General features: G+C 40.9%; 1 protein-coding gene across 1 annotated transcript in view; it reads left to right on the top strand.

The window, feature by feature from the left end:
- Positions 1–18,032, top strand: part of LOC115220398 (RUN domain-containing protein 1) — a 110,780-nt gene that overhangs the window by 44,428 nt on the left and 48,320 nt on the right. The window contains exon 2 of the mRNA XM_029790520.2: positions 6,555–6,713. Coding sequence (XP_029646380.1) covers positions 6,580–6,713 — 134 coding nt within the window. The 5' untranslated portion in view covers positions 6,555–6,579. The remainder of the gene's footprint in view (positions 1–6,554; positions 6,714–18,032) is intronic.

Below are 18,032 nucleotides of genomic sequence, written 5' to 3'. Positions count from 1 at the left end.
AGTTTGTCTGCAAAGTCATTTGCCATTTCTTTGAAAATACTCCCAACTACAGATTCTTTCATCTCATCTCATTTAAAAATATTTTCCTTGCTGGTTCCTACCTACTTCTTAAATATTCTCTTATTACATTAATAGTTTAGCCCTTTAGCATTTAAACCTACCATATCAGGCCCAAAGATTCTACCCCCTTTATGTTCAAACTGGCCAGCTCCATCCTCTTGCACCTACCCTACAATGTCATGCTAAAAATAAGCAATCACATTGTCAGAATTTCAAAGCTATGAGATACTCTTTTACTCTTTTACTTGTTTCAGTCATTTGACTGTGGCCATGCTGGAGCACCGCCTTTAGTCGAGCAACTAGACCCCAGGAGTTAGTCTTTGTAAGCCTAGTGCTTCTCTATTGGCCTCTTTTGCCGAACTGCTAAGTTACGGGGATGTAAACACACCAGCATTGGTTATCAAGCGATGTTGGGGGGACAAACAAAGACACTCAAACATACACACACACACATACACACACACACACACACACACACACATATATATATATATATATATATATATATTATATATATATATATATATACGACAGACTTCTTTCAGTTTCCGTCTACCAAATCCACTCACAAGGCTTTGGTCGGTCCAAGGCTATAGTAGAAGACGCTTACCCAAGGTGCCACGCAGTGGGACTGAATCCGGAACCATGTGGTTGGTAAGCAAGCTACTTACCACACAGCCACTCCTACGCCTATAATGAATGATTAATTCAAAACAATGTGAATTAATCCTTTCTACTAAAGGCACAGGGCCTTAAATTTGGGGGAGGAGGTAGTCAATTTCACCAACCCCCAGTATTCAATTGGTTCTTATTTCCTCGACTCTGAAAGGATGAAAAGCAAAGTTGACCTCGGCGGAATTTGAACTCAGAACATAGCGACAAACAAAATATTGCTAAGCATTTCACCTGGTGTGCTAACGATTCTACCAGCTTGCCACCTTCATAATGTGAATTACATTCAACAGAGTTAGCTGATTGCTAAAGATTTTAATGGAATTTCATTCTTAAACTTTTTTTTTATTATTATTATTTTGGGATATTCCTGATGAAGAATTTTGAAATTATTCTTTGATGAAGTAGCGAAATTTTATTTTTTTTTAATATATTAATCCCGTTTGTATAGCACCTTGGGCAAGAATTGTCTTCTATGGCCCTAGACCAACTAATGTCTTGTGAATGAATTTAGTAGATGGAAACTGTGTGGAAGCCCATCATGTGTGTATGTTTGTGTTCCACACACTGATCGCCAACTGGTGTTGGTTTATTTATGTCCATGTAATCTAGCATTTCAGCTGAAAGAGATCCATAGAATAAGTACCAGACTTTAAAGAAAACAAAGTATTGGCACTGATTTGTTCAACTAAACTCTTCAAGATGGTACTCCAGCATGGCCGCAGTCCAGTGACTGAAACTAATTAAAGAAAAAAGATGACTTTATTTGTAAACAAATTCAGCTTTGAGTTCAGTGATGTGATGTAGTTAACATCAATCAATTAAGAAAATACTCTTGATGATCTTTCTTTAATATGCAGTCCTTTGACATATTTGTTCTGCACTAAATTACAGATACTCTCATCATCAGATATACAATGAAACAGTACTGAGTCCATTGAAAACCTGTAACAAACAACACTAGATTTTTCAAAAAATGCAATATAAAATACATGAATAAAATATCTCCTGTAATATTCCCAAATGATTTGGGACTGATTTCCAATAAGTTAGAGGAATTGAGTTAATTCAGAATTAAATTTACTACTTTACACAATCAAAAATCTATAACAGATTTCATTTTTAGACCAATATGTCAGTAGATTAATAGCGCAACCACTTAGCTATTTCGTTTTATGAAATTGTATGGAATTATAGGAATGGGTGATTCTTCAGTTTATGATAAAAAAAAAGAAATTTTTTTGCTAGTGTTTATATTTTTTAGTGACATTAATCTGTGGAAAATATTTTCATATGCATATACATACATACACATACATCAACCAGTGCCTTCCAGAGGTAAACTTGCCTAGGTTCTTCAGTTCCTTCTGTGTTGAGCTGCATACATACAATCAGGCTCTTGTTTTCAGCTCATTCTTTGAGGTCATCAATCCACAAACATCTTTGACACTCTTTTGCTCGCTTCCCCTCAACACTTTCAGTCAGGATGGTCTTGGACATTAACTCTTGGCACATTGCATGGACTTAATTCTCAACAAACGGTGTCTTTGGACTTTCAGTTTTTTCTAATATTGGATCATTTGTTACTCTCTTTCCACTTTGTTGTGTCCAATCTGTGCAAGATCCACAACTCAAAGACCTCAAAAATTTGTTATAGTAAAAGAATGGAGAACCAAACATTCTGGACATAAAATCTTCACTTAACCACTTTGGATCTTCACTTGACCACTGTATGTATCCTCACCATCATGATTTAATGTTCAATTTTCATGTTTGCATTGGTCAGACAGAATTTATCGAGGCAGATTTCCTATGACCAGAGGCACTGCTTGTTACCAACCCTCACCTGTATGGCAATGATTCTTGTTTATAACAATCTTGTGGTGTCTTCACACATACACACACATTGTCATCATTAACCCTTTAGCATTTAAACTGGCTATATCCGGCGAAAATATTCTACCTGTTTTACTTTCAAACTGGTCAGATCTGATTTCTCACACCTACCCAACAACGACCTTCTAAAAAAATTAACAGATACCGCGTCAAAATCTCATAGCTACAAAACAGTATGTGATTAATTCAAAACAATGGGAATAAATAAGTATTACTTTTGACAGAATAATGTGAATGGTAAAGGGTTAATATTTAATGTCCCTTCCATGCTGGTATGAGTTGGATGGTTTAACTGGAGCTGGCAAACCAGAGGACTACTCCAAGCTTCAGTGTATGTATATGTGCGTGTGTGTATAATATATATATAATGGGTTTCTTTCAATTTCTTATTTCTTTAGCCCACAAGGGGCTAAACACAGAGGGGACAAACAAGGACAGACAAAGGGATTAAGTCAATTACATCGATCTCAGTGTGCAACTGGTACTTAATTTATCGACCCTGAAATGATGAAGAGCAAAGTCGACCTCAGTAGAATTTGAACTCAGAACGTAACGGCAGACGAAATGCTGCTAAGCATTTCACCTAGCATGCTAACATTTCTGCCAGCTCACCACCTTTAATTTCTTTCAATTTCTGTCAACCAGTACAACTCATAAGGTTTTAGTTGGCTTGGGCCTATAGTAGTGAAGAGACGTGCCTAAGGTACCATGCAGTGGGACCAAATCCAAGACCATATGGTTGAGAAGCAAGCTTCTTAATGACTCAGCTACACTAGTGCACATACACACACACACACCACACACACACACACGCACACACACACAATATTTCTTGTGTCTGATGTATTGAGTACCTTTCTTTAATTGTGGTTCTGTGTGTCTGCCTTCGATGTCTTTGTTGGAACTGGCACCGCATAACAACTAATGCTACTTGTTTACACCCTCCATCCTGTGGTTTAGTAGTTTGACAAATACAGATCACTATACTAAATACCAGACTTACAATTAAGTAGTGAGCTTGATATGGTCGATAGAGGCAGCATGGCTATGCAGTCAAGAAGCTTGCTTTGCAATCACATGGTTTCAAGTTCAGTCTCATTGCAGGGCATCTTAGACAAGTTTTTTTTTCTCTATTATAGCCTCAGGTTAACTATGAAGCTGATAGATGAAAACTGTGTAAAAAAAAAAAACCTATGCATGTGTGTGCATTTGTGCTTGTCTACTTGTCTTCTTACCACTTGACAGCTGACATTGGTTTGTTGGCATTCATATAAGTTGGCAGTTAAAAAAAAAGTTTTAAAAAAGTTTAAAAAAAAAAAGAAAAGAAAAGAAGTACTGGGGTCGATCTGTTTGACTAAACCATTCAGAGTGATGCTCCAGCATGGCTGCTGTCCAGTGACAAGCAAGTGAAAGAAAATAGATAAAACATAATCCATTGACGGTTAGTACTCCAGCATGGTTGCCGTTTCAACTACTGAAACCAGTAAAATATAGAAACTAATAATAAAAAGATCAGCCGTCTTTTCATAGAAATATATCTGCTCTAACTAATAATTATATCTAGATAAGAAGTTATGAATGCATAATATGGATACATAAATATCTTTTATGTACCAGCAATTTTGTCACAATTCAAAGACTTATGAATGAGTTGATATGTACGTCTGGGTTTTTATGCTCCAATAATTTTTTGCAAGTTACCACTAGCTATTAGTCAAGACAGCAGCACCAGTGTCAAACTACTAATTGAAAGTCTGGTGGCTTTTATCGTTTCACTTAGTCTGAGGTAATGTTGCAGGCACCTAACGCTCCGTGGATTTGTTTGATTGCCAGTTTGTGGATACCGTGAATAGCACAGTGTAACCTGGTTTTTGTCTTTGAGTAGCTACTGTTGTTTCTTATTTACTTACCCCTAGAAAGTATGAAAAGTGGCTACTATTTCTTTCAAACTTCATTCAAAACACCAAAGAATCACTCTCAGCACATGGCTATGGTGCTCCCTGTCTGCTCCTGCTCATGATCAGATATGCACATATTATCAGCCACTGAGAGGCATGTTCAAGTGATTACGGTCAAGCAACTGACAAGCAAATCTGTGGTATTGAGCAAAATATTTGCTATAACGATATTTCTGCTTCAGCAATTCAGCACTGAATCTGTCTGAAATGTAACAGAAAATAGGTCAATTTCAAAACATTGATTTCTAGGTGACAAAAGCAAAGTGTGAAGAGAATAGTAGTCACTTCCTTTGATTTCTAAATAGAAGCAAATAGGAAATAACACTTATTGACCAAAAGCAAAAAAAAAAAAAAACGAGCACTCAGAGAGTGCAAACCTTCATCAATGCAGCACCAATGTCAGCTGGTTTTTATTTTATTGACCCTAAAAGGCTGAAAGGCAAAATCGATCCCTGTAGCATTTGAACTTGGAATACAAAGTCGGAAGAAATGCTGCTTGGCATTTTTCCTTATGTGGTAATGATTCTGCCAGCTTGTCGCCCTTATTGGATGAAATGCTGCTATGCACTCTATATGCAACCTTATATTGAATGCATAATATAGCCTTGGCATATTAGATTAATTGTTGAATGTTCCACTTGCAGTCTTTTAATTCAGTTTAAGTTTTGTACTGATTTGAACTTCACCAAAGATGTCTGAGAGATCTTTAGTAGTAAGGAAATTCATGTCTGGACAATGTTATGTTTGTACTTCATTTTTCTGAACTTAATTACTTTCATTGTCCTAATAAAAGGGCAGGCAAAGCTGAGCATCAACCTTATCAATCCCACCAGTCTTGAAGAACCTTGAAAGGTCATGGACATTGCTACCACCATTCCTTTAACTGACTTATTTACAAATGTCTGATCATGCATTCAGACATATCAAGAAACAGCTGTGACTGTTATTTAGACTCCCGTTGACTTTCTGATTTAGATATATTTCAAGAGACATAGCAGAGCTGTTATTTAGACTTGTCAAGAGAGATAGTTTTGTCTTTAGTTTTTTTAAACTTATGGCTTGGGACATAGACTTATGTTTTTAGCCATAAGTCTAAATAACAAAGGCATAACTAAGGACAAATTCTTGCAGTATTTAATTACAGCTTTTACATTCTGAATTCAAAATCCTTCTGAGGTTAACTTTGCCTTTCATCTTTCTGAGTTTAATCAAATAAAGTGCCACTCCAATACTAGGGTTGATAGCATCTCCTATTCTCATCCCTTAAAATTGATGGTCTTGTACCTAAATCAGAAAGCGTTGTTATTGTTGCTGCTGCTGTTACTGTTGAGCAAAGCGGTCTTCATCCAAGAGCTCGCAAGATTGCGCCTCTGTAGTGGGAGAAGTCCGAAACGTGGTCCTTTGCTATTCGTAAGACCCGCAGAAGAGAAAGAAGGTCAACCCCCGACACCGAGAGCATTGACGGATGGATGAATGCGCATCCAGGCTCAGTGGTTGCGTAGGAAGTCGGGGACAAGAAACAGGAAGAAAGAGTGAGAGACAGTTGGAGCAAAAGAGTACAACAAGGGTCGCCACCACCCCCTGCCGGAGCCTCGTGGAGCTTTAGGTGTTTTTCGCTCAATAAACACACACAACGCCCGGTCTGGGAATCGAAACCGTGATCCTCCGACCGCGAGTCTGCTGCCCTAACCACTCCTGCTGCTGTTATTGTTTTGAGGGCAGTGGAGAGGTGGAATCATTTAAAAATATTGGACAAATATCTTACAGTATTCATTCTGGTTCTTAACATTTTGATTTCAAATTCTCCCAAGTTCATCTGTGACTTTCATTTGTTTGGGTCTGCCAATCACTTAAACCCCTTCTCCCACCAAAATTTATGACCTTGTGCCTATCTACAAAATTATTATTGTTATGGTTGTTGCCGTTATTATTTTAGTTAGTTATTTATTGTTGTTCTATCTTTCGTAGTTATCCTTGAGGAATCTTTTTCAAAATGGAAGAAGTGGCTGCCAACACTGATGAGAGTTATGACAGTTTTGAGGACCAAAATTATGATGAACGTCCAACTGAAAGATGGGCTCCACTTGGGGCTTCAGTAAGCCCAGCTCCCTCAACTATAGAAAACGGGTAAGTATATCTGCCTTTCATGTCTGTTGTCTTTTACAGTAATATATGCAAGAGAGTAAGGAGAGAGAAAACGAGAGCGAGAGGCAGAGATTGTGGTGGCAGCTAGTAAGAGTGGATGGAATTGTTAGAAAGTCATAGAGATGAGCAATGGCAAGAGATTGATGGGCATTGAGGAGTGGGAGTGATGGCTAACAGAACAGTTATGAGGATGTATTTCAGAGATGAAATAGGCCCGATGTAATCTCTTGTTACCCCAGCATCATGTTGGAAGAGAGAGGTAGAGTGATAGTGATGATGCTCTTAGACCTTTGGCACACACACATTCCATCACTAGATGTCCATGTTGTAAAGTCATTAGGGACAGGATTGTCATCTGGCTTTAAAAAAAAACATACCCCAAAACAACATCATCATCATTGTTTAACATCCACCTTCCATGCTAGCCGGCCAGGCAGAAGCCTGCACCAGACTGTTTTGACAGGATTTTTACACCTGGATGCCCTTCCTCACACCAACCACTCAGCAGAGTGGACTTTGTGCTTTTTGCATGGCACAAGCACAGGCAAGGCCAATTTGGCAAGGTTTTTACAGCTGGATGCCCTTCTGAATACCAACCACTCAGGAGAGTGGACTTTGTGCTTTTTATGTGGCACAAGCACAGGCGAAGCCAGCAGTGCTTTTTGCATGCACAAGCACAGGCAAGGCCAATTTGGCAAGGTTTTTACAGCTGGATGCCCTTCTGAATACCAACCACTCAGCAGAGTGGACTTTGTGCTTTTTATGTGGCACAAGCACAGGCGAAGCCAGCAGTGCTTTTTGCATGGCACAAGCACAGGCAAGGCAATTTGGCAAGGTTTTTACAGCTGGATGCCCTTCTGAATACCAACCACTCAGCAGAGTGGACTTTGTGCTTTTTATGTGGCACAAGCACAGGCGAAGCCAGCAGTGCTTTTTGCATGGCACAAGCACAGGCAAGGCCAATTTGGCAAGGTTTTTACAGCTGGATGCCCCTCTGAATACCAACCACTCAGGAGAGTGGACTTTGTGCTTTTTATGTGGCACAAGCACAGGCGAAGCCAGCAGTGCTTTTTGCATGGCACAAGCACAGGCAAGGCCAATTGGCAAGGTTTTTACAGCTGGATGCCCTTCTGAATACCAACCACTCAGCAGAGTGGACTTTGTGCTTTTTATGTGGCACAAGCACAGGCGAAGCCAGCAGTGCTTTTTGCATGGCACAAGCACAGGCAAGGCCAATTTGGCAAGGTTTTTACAGCTGGATGCCCTTCTGAATACCAACCACTCAGCAGAGTGGACTTTGTGCTTTTTATGTGGCACAAGCACAGGCGAAGCCAGCAGTGCTTTTTGCATGGCACAAGCACAGGCAAGGCCAATTTGGCAAGGTTTTTACAGCTGGATGCCCTTCTGAATACCAACCACTCAGGAGAGTGGACTTTGTGCTTTTTATGTGGCACAAGCACAGGCGAAGCCAGCAGTGCTTTTTGCATGGCACAAGCACAGGCAAGGCCAATTTGGCAAGGTTTTTACAGCTGGATGCCCTTCTGAATACCAACCACTCAGCAGAGTGGACTTTGTGCTTTTTATGTGGCACAAGCACAGGCGAAGCCAGCAGTGCTTTTTGCATGGCACAAGCACAGGCAAGGCCAATTTGGCAAGGTTTTTACAGCTGGATGCCCTTCTGAATACCAACCACTCAGGAGAGTGGACTTTGAGCTTTTTATGTGGCACAAGCACAGGCGAAGCCAGCAGTGCTTTTTGCATGGCACAAGCACAGGCAAGGCCAATTTGGCAAGGTTTTTACAGCTGGATGCCCTTCTGAATACCAACCACTCAGGAGAGTGGACTTTGTGCTTTTTATGTGGCACAAGCACAGGCGAAGCCAGCAGTGCTTTTTGCATGGCACAAGCACAGGCAAGGCCAATTTGGCAAGGTTTTTACAGCTGGATGCCCTTCTGAATACCAACCACTCAGGAGAGTGGACTTTGAGCTTTTTATGTGGCACAAGCACAGGCGAAGCCAGCAGTGCTTTTTGCATGGCACAAGCACAGGCAAGGCAATTTGGCAGGTTGGCAAGGTTTTTACAGCTGGATGCCCTTCTGAATACCAACCACTCAGCAGAGTGGACTTTGTGCTTTTTATGTGGCACAAGCACAGGCGAAGCCAGCAGTGCTTTTTGCATGGCACAAGCACAGGCAAGGCCAATTTGGCAAGGTTTTTACAGCTGGATGCCCTTCTGAATACCAACCACTCAGAGAGTGGACTTTGTGCTTTTTATGTGGCACAAGCACAGGCGAAGCCAGCAGTGCTTTTTGCATGGCACAAGCACAGGCAAGGCCAATTGGCAAGGTTTTTACAGCTGGATGCCCTTCTGAATACCAACCACTCAGCAGAGTGGACTTTGTGCTTTTTATGTGGCACAAGCACAGGCGAAGCCAGCAGTGCTTTTTGCATGGCACAAGCACAGCAAGGCCAATTTGGCAAGGTTTTTACAGCTGGATGCCCTTCTGAATACCAACCACTCAGGAGAGTGGACTTTGAGCTTTTTATGTGGCACAAGCACAGGCGAAGCCAGCAGTGCTTTTTGCATGGCACAAGCACAGGCAAGGCCAATTTGGCAAGGTTTTTACAGCTGGATGCCCTTCTGAATACCAACCACTCAGGAGAGTGGACTTTGTGCTTTTATGTGGCACAAGCACAGGCGAAGCCAGCAGTGCTTTTTGCATGGCACAAGCACAGGCAAGGCCAATTTGGCAAGGTTTTTACAGCTGGATGCCCTTCTGAATACCAACCACTCAGGAGAGTGGACTTTGTGCTTTTTATGTGGCACAAGCACAGGCGAAGCCAGCAGTGCTTTTTGCATGGCACAAGCACAGGCAAGCAAGGCAATTTGGCAAGGTTTTTACAGCTGGATGCCCTTCTGAATACCAACCACTCAGCAGAGTGACTTTGTGCTTTTATGTGGCACAAGCACAGGCGAAGCCAGCAGTGCTTTTTGCATGGCACAAGCACAGGCAAGGCCAATTTGGCAAGGTTTTTACAGCTGGATGCCCTTCTGAATACCACCACTCAGGAGAGTGGACTTGTGCTTTTTATGTGGCACAAGCACAGGCGAAGCCAGCAGTGCTTTTTGCATGGCACAAGCACAGGCAAGGCCAATTTGGCAAGGTTTTTACAGCTGGATGCCCTTCTGAATACCAACCACTCAGCAGAGTGGACTTGTGCTTTTTATGTGGCACAAGCACAGGCGAAGCCAGCAGTGCTTTTTGCACGGCACAAGCACAGGCAAGGCCAATTTGGCAAGGTTTTTACAGCTGGATGCCCTTCTGAATACCAACCACTCAGCAGAGTGGACTTTGTGCTTTTTATGTGGCACAAGCACAGGCGAAGCCAGCAGTGCTTTTTGCATGGCACAAGCACAGGCAAGGCCAATTTGGCAAGGTTTTTACAGCTGGATGCCCTTCTGATACCAACCACTCAGCAGAGTGGACTTTGTGCTTTTTATGTGGCACAAGCACAGGCGAAGCCAGCAGTGCTTTTTGCATGGCACAAGCACAGGCAAGGCCAATTTGGCAAGGTTTTTACAGCTGGATGCCCTTCTGAATACCAACCACTCAGCAGAGTGGACTTTGTGCTTTTTATGTGGCACAAGCACAGGCGAAGCCAGCAGTGCTTTTTGCATGGCACAAGCACAGGCAAGGCCAATTTGGCAAGGTTTTTACAGCTGGATGCCCTTCTGAATACCAACCACTCAGGAGAGTGGACTTGTGCTTTTTATGTGGCACAAGCACAGGCGAAGCCAGCAGTGCTTTTTGCATGGCACAAGCACAGGCAAGGCCAATTTGGCAAGGTTTTTACAGCTGGATGCCCTTCTGAATACCACCACTCAGCAGAGTGGACTTTGTGCTTTTTATGTGGCACAAGCACAGGCGAAGCCAGCAGTGCTTTTTGCATGGCACAAGCACAGGCAAGGCCAATTTGGCAAGGTTTTTACAGCTGGATGCCCTTCTGAATACCAACCACTCAGCAGAGTGGACTTTGTGCTTTTTATGTGGCACAAGCACAGGCGAAGCCAGCAGTGCTTTTTGCATGGCACAAGCACAGGCAAGGCCAATTTGGCAAGGTTTTTACAGCTGGATGCCCTTCTGAATACCAACCACTCAGGAGAGTGGACTTTGTGCTTTTTATGTGGCACAAGCACAGGCGAAGCCAGCAGTGCTTTTTGCACGGCACAAGCACAGGCAAGGCCAATTTGGCAAGGTTTTTACAGCTGGATGCCCTTCTGAATACCAACCACTCAGCAGAGTGGACTTTGTGCTTTTTATGTGGCACAAGCACAGGCGAAGCCAGCAGTGCTTTTTGCATGGCACAAGCACAGGCAAGGCCAATTTGGCAAGGTTTTTACAGCTGGATGCCCTTCTGAATACCAACCACTCAGCAGAGTGGACTTTGTGCTTTTTATGTGGCACAAGCACAGGCAAAGTCCGCAGTGCTTTTTGCATGGCACAAGCACAGGCAAGGCCAATTTGGCAAGGTTTTTACAGCTGGATGCCCTTCTGAATACCAACCACTCAGGAGAGTGGACTTTGTGCTTTTTATGTGGCACAAGCACAGGCGAAGCCAGCAGTGCTTTTTGCATGGCACAAGCACAGGCAAGGCCAATTTGGCAAGGTTTTTACAGCTGGATGCCCTTCTGAATACCAACCACTCAGGAGAGTGGACTTTGTGCTTTTTATGTGGCACAAGCACAGGCGAAGCCAGCAGTGCTTTTTGCATGGCACAAGCACAGGCAAGGCCAATTTGGCAAGGTTTTTACAGCTGGATGCCCTTCTGAATACCAACCACTCAGCAGAGTGGACTTTGTGCTTTTTATGTGGCACAAGCACAGGCGAAGCCAGCAGTGCTTTTTGCATGGCACAAGCACAGGCAAGGCCAATTTGGCAAGGTTTTTACAGCTGGATGCCCTTCTGAATACCAACCACTCAGGAGAGTGGACTTTGTGCTTTTTATGTGGCACAAGCACAGGCGAAGCCAGCAGTGCTTTTTGCATGGCACAAGCACAGGCAAGGCCAATTTGGCAAGGTTTTTACAGCTGGATGCCCTTCTGAATACCAACCACTCAGCAGAGTGGACTTTGTGCTTTTTATGTGGCACAAGCACAGGCAAGGTCAGTTTTGGCAAGATTTTTACCGTTGGATGCCCTTTTGAACACCAACCACTTTACAGTGTGGACTGGTGATGTGGAACTGCACAAATTGCAAATCAGTAAAATAACAGTGAAGAAAACATTACAAAAAATACAAAAAGGGAGCTCTTTAAATCTGTTGCAGATAACCTGTCTGGCATTGATGGCATGATAAAATGTACCCAATTTATACTGTAAAGTTATAAAGTGGTTGGTTAGAGGAAGCTTGTCTGAATTGCTATGTTTGTTAAACTACAATGGACCGTTACAGGTGGTGAAGCACTGTGAGCTCTATCCAAGACAAGTTAATATGGAAATTAAATGAAGAATTTGATGATATATAGTATCTAGGCATGGCTGTATGGTAAGAAGTTTGCTTCCTGACCACATGGTTCTAAGTTCAGTCCTACTGTCTGGTGCCTTGAGAAAGTGTCTTTTACTATGGCCCCAGGTTTATAGTAAAAGACACTTTGATTTGGTAGATGACTGCTTGACAACCTTTTTTGGTTTGTTTACAGCCTGGTAACTTGGTGGTTTGGCAAAAAGAGGCCAACAGAATAAATACCAGACTTAGAAGAAAAAATATTTGTTTTTATGCTGCCTACTTTGGGTAATTTGTTTGGTTAAACCATCAAGATAATACACACACACACACACACATACACACACACACACACACACACACACACACTATCCAGTCCCTTCTACCATTGAAAATGGACATTAAACTATATGAATGTGTGTGTGTAAATGTATGAATGTATAAATATGTGTGTATTTATAAATATATGTGCACATATGTTTTTATATATATATATATATATATATATATATATATATATATTTCATCATCATCATCGTTTAACATCCGCTTTCCATGCTAGCATGGGTTGGACGAATGACTGAAGGATGGCGAACCAGATGGCTGCACCAGGCTTCAATCTTGATTTGGTAGAGTTTCTACAGCTGGATGCCCTTCTTAACGCCAACCACTCCGAGAGTGTAGTGGGTGCTTTTACGTACCACCGGCACGGGGCCAGTCAGGCAGTACTGGCAACAACCTCGCTCGAATCTTTTACACATGCCACCGGCACAGGTGCTGATAACGATCACGCTCGAATGGTGTCTTTTACGTGCCATAGAAATATAGGTAAATAGGTAGAAGTTTAGGTGCCTGTATGGCTGTGTAATTTAGAAGTTGACTTCACCTCCACATGTTCTCTTGTTCAATCCTATTGGAACGTCTTCTATTTATAACCCTTGGCCAACCAATGCCTTCTGAGTGGAATTCAGTGGACAGAAAATGTATGGAAGCCCATTTTGTGTGTGTCTCTCTCTTCTTGTTTTGACACCATATAGTTGTAAACAAGTATTACCATCATACAGATGATGTCCTTCATTTTCAGATGCCATAAGGGAATATTACCTTGCTTTGAAATGGGAAGGTTTGCCACAGGAAAAGCATCTGGCCGTAGAACATCTGTCTCAACAAATTCCATCTGGCTCGAGCAAGTGTGGAAAACTGTATGCTAAAACAATGATGATGATATCTGTGTAGAAACTAGATCAATAGATATAATAATATTATCATTAATATACTAAAATGCACACACATGCATTCTAGAAATAATCATTTAAAATCTCCTTGGTAACAGTGTTCAGTAGAAGAAAAAAACAGCTATTGTTTATTCTTAGAATCTGTTTACAACCTCTATTTAATCTAAGACTTTGTCCTTGCTCTTTATAAGAACATGGCTTATATCATGTATGTCTGTCTGTCTGTATGTATGTATGCACATACATACACACACACATTTATATATAGGTGCAGGTGTAGCTGTGTTGTAAGAAGCTTGCTTCCTAACCACAAGGATCTGGGTTCAGTCCCACTGCGTGGTACCATGGGCAAGTGTTCTCTACTATAGTTTTCGGTTGACCAAAGCCTTGTGAGTGGATTTGGTGGATGGAAACTGAAAGAAGCTCATCATGTGTGTGTGTGTTTGTATGTGTGTGTGTTTGTAGGTCGGTAGGTAGGTATGTGTGTGTGTGTATCTTTGTATCTGTGTTTGTCCCCCACCACTGCTTGACAACTGGTGTTGATGTGTTTACATCTCCATAATTTAGTAGTTCTGCAAAAGAGACTGATAGAATAAGTCATCATCATCATCATTGTTCGACCGTGGTCGAGACAATGGAATTTACCATGCTGCACCAGACTTCATGGGCCATCATAGCATTACAGAGGTCCTGTTGCTGGATGCCTGTATGCCTGGACTAGAATAAGTACCAGGTTTGAAAAAAAAATACTTGGGTCAATTTGCTCCACTAAAATACTTTTAGGTGGTGCTCCAGCATGGCCACAGTCTAATGACTGAAATAAGTAAAAAAAATAAAAGAATACACACGCACACATATCTTGTCCCCAAACTAAGAACAGTCCTTGTTTTTGTTTTTATGCTACCTACTTCAAGACTGTTGCATGAGCCAAACTAGGATGAATATTGATTACAGCAATAAGGAATTAGTGTTTTACATGAATTAACAGAAATGGCAAACTGTATTGTTTATGGAGATTTCATCGAAACAACAACGAAAAACCAAGAATGAGAATCAGAATTATGTCTGTTGAAAAACTGTTATTGAGAAAGAAGTGATTTGGCTAATACTTACTAATGTGGATTATATCGACATGTTGTTATTGTTTTTTGGCTTGTCTTTTGCTTTGCTTTTAGTTTGCTTTTTTTTGCTTTTTTTTTTGCTTTTACCTTTTGCTATTGTCACCAACGTGCTCGCATCCACAATTAATCTTCAACTGAATATTTTCCTGCTGATTTTTTATTTTTTTCGCTTCTTCTTTGCAATGCAAGAACTGAACAATCACTCAGACTACCAGGGTAACCTAGAGATATGAACATTTGCGTAGAAATGATATCAGGTTTATTGTTGTCACAGATTCAGAAATTATAAGTATCTATACACACACAGTGCTAAAAGGCAGAGGAACACTCACATACTCATCTTCAAATGCACATACACACACATTGTCATCATTTAATGTCCATGTTCCATGCTGGCGTGGGTTGGACGGTTTGACAAGAACCCAGTGAATCCAAGGACTGCATCGTCCTCTAGCATCTGCTTTGGCATAGATTCTACAGCTGGATGCCCCACCTCATGCCAACTATCAGGTTATTAAACATGTAATGTCTGATTTTGAACTGGAAGTTTATTTTACTTTATCTCAACAAAAAGCAATGCTGTTATTCAAAGTAACCCCTTAAATTATCAACACAATTTTGCCATTTTATTGGTAGCTTATTTATGCCAGCCGTGAAGAATTCTGGAGAGCAAGGGGTGATGAAATCACGAAAGGCTCTTTTTGCATCTTCTTCAGATTTGAAATTTTTTCCTTGCAAAAAGTTGTCTAATGCCTGGAAAATGTGATAGTCAGTTATTGCAAGGTCTGGTGAATATGGTGGGTGACAGAGTACTTCCAAGTTCAGTTCCTGTAACTTGAGTAGCTTTCTTTGTGCAACATGTGGTCGAGCATTGTCTTGCAAGAGAATTGGCCTATCTCTATTGACCAATCTCAGTTGTTTAATTGCAAGTTCATTCATCATTTCGTCCAGTTGGTTGATGTATACATCTGCTGTAATTGACCTACCAGGTCTCATAAAGGTGTAGTGGATGAGACCAGTGCTGGACCACCAAACAGGCTCCATTAGCTTTTTTTGGTGAATATTCTTTTTTGGATTGTGTTTTGGCATTTTGTTTCTATCCAACCATCGTGCAGAATGCTTGCTATTGTTGAAAAGAATCCATTTTTCATCACACATAACAATACAATGCCAAAATGGTTCGCTTTTATGCCATGACAGCAAGTTCCAAGATGATATGTCATTTGATGCTCGTTCAGTTCATGTGGTACCCACTTGTCCAGCTTCTTTACTTTGCCGATTTGTTTCAGATAGTCCAGTAAAGTTGGAACCAAAGTAGTTTGAGATGTATCCACTTCCACTACCGTTTCCAGCTCATCATTATCCACCTTGGTGTCCAGTCTACCACTGGACTGATTTTCAAGAGTACAATCACCAGACCGAAACTTCTCAAACCATCAACATACAGTGTGCTCATTCGCCACATCTTCACCAAACACCTCATTGATGTTTTGAGCTGTCTGAGATGCATTGGTTCCACAAAAGAACTCATATTCATAAACAACACAAATTTTTTCAATCTAGCCATGGGTTCACAAAAATTGATTTACAAGAAAAGACTCACAATATAATCAGACACCATGAATTGCATTTCGAAAAGTGATGATGTAACTCTTCAATGTTGTAAAACAAACAATTTTTAGGATAAAACATTAGCGTTAACGACTGTCAAACCTGGTGCATGAGCAAATCAGACATTTCATTCTTAATGACCTGATAGTTTACAGTGTGTACTGGGTGCTTTTTTACATGCCATCAGTGCTATTGAGGCCACAATGTAGCTTGTGGATTAACAAACCCAAGGAGGGTGCGGGCTGCATCTGTATGTTAAAGTATGAGAAAAGAGGTTGGGGTAGAGCAGGTTCTTGTTGTAGAGAAGCTACATGGCTACTCACATTTAGGGGAGAGAGAAAGAGAATGAATTAGAGGTATCCCCAAAGAGACAGACAGTGGTGATGAGATGTCCAGGTGTCACCTCAGGCAGAGGAGCAGTTGTGGGTGGGGATAGTGGGGGTTTACAAGAGTGTAAGAGGGAAGAGATTGAAGGGAGATAGTGCACAGGTTGAGGAGGCTGCAGGGATGCGAGCTGTAGGGTAGTAACAGTGAGAAGAGATATATGTTTGGGTCGGATGCAGGAACAGAATAGACAGAGAGAAAGAGAGAGACACACACACACTGTATGTGTGTGTGTGTGTGTGTGTGTGTGCACCACTAATTTAGTTCCTAATTCTGTAGTGTTAGCAAATTACTTATTCTATCGGGTTCTTTTGCTTGAACTGCTAAGTTATGAGGGCAATCCAACACCAGTTGTCAAGCCATGGGGTGGGGTGGGCAAATACACATACACACACATTTGATGAACTTCCACACTGTTGCCCCCTCACACACACACCTCTGGCATTTTTTTTTATGTAAATGAATATTATCAACATTAAAGATGCTGTGAACCAACTTTTAGATCTCACATAATCTTGACATTTATCTTACTGCATTTTAAAAGGTTATCAGTGAGAGAGATTCTCATTCAAAGTTTTACCATATCTTTAGAATAACTAAACCTTTTTCACCTTTTTACTTTCATGGTTGTTGTTGTTTAATATCTCTTATAATATTTTATTTAGATGTTTGTTTCTTTTAATAGGTCAAGATATAGTTTAGAAGGATATGGTAAAAAACGGTCTGGCATTAAGATACTCCCAGCCAAGTTATAATTAATATGATTAAATCATGGACATCAAATAGCTAACTAGAAAGACTGACACTGCTTCTGCTTTGCTAATTAATTTCTTTTAAATAGCTGTTAAGTACTTTCTATCATCATCATTGTTTTACCAATTCCAAGCTTAAGAATTCGCATCCTGCTCTATCTGTTCTTATTTCTGTTGAATTTCTGAGCTTTAATGTACTTTGTGCTGCAGACATCAGTTTTGCTATCTTCTTGATACAATTACCAGATCATTCTAGAGATGTTATCTATGATAGGCCAATGTCCTGCCATTCATACCCTTCATGTCATGGTGTCTCCCACTGAGCTAAACTTAGAAAACATTGATTTTTTTTTTTCTCCATTTAAATAGTTGTAGATGTCTTGGTGTTGATCCTTCAGGAATGCAATCAGACATGTCCAACCGTCACCATTACAACCACTGCTATAAAGTCTGAAGTTTGTTCCACTGACAGTATACAGCTTGTCATATTTAGCTTTAAGAATCAAACAGAAAGTTGTTAGTTTTTATTTCAATGTTTCATTATTTAAATGCATTTCCTAAAACTAATAGATTTCTCGTTCTATAAAAAGAGAAAATTCTAATGGAATAAAATCCAACAAAGAGCATCATCATTATCATCATCATCATCAGTGTTTTAACATCCACTTTTCCATGCTTGCACGGGTCAGCCAAA

This window comes from Octopus sinensis, linkage group LG16 (assembly GCF_006345805.1).
Source record: "Octopus sinensis linkage group LG16, ASM634580v1, whole genome shotgun sequence".
NCBI lineage: Eukaryota > Metazoa > Mollusca > Cephalopoda > Octopoda > Octopodidae > Octopus > Octopus sinensis.
This window is presented reverse-complemented; position numbering and strand designations above follow the sequence as displayed.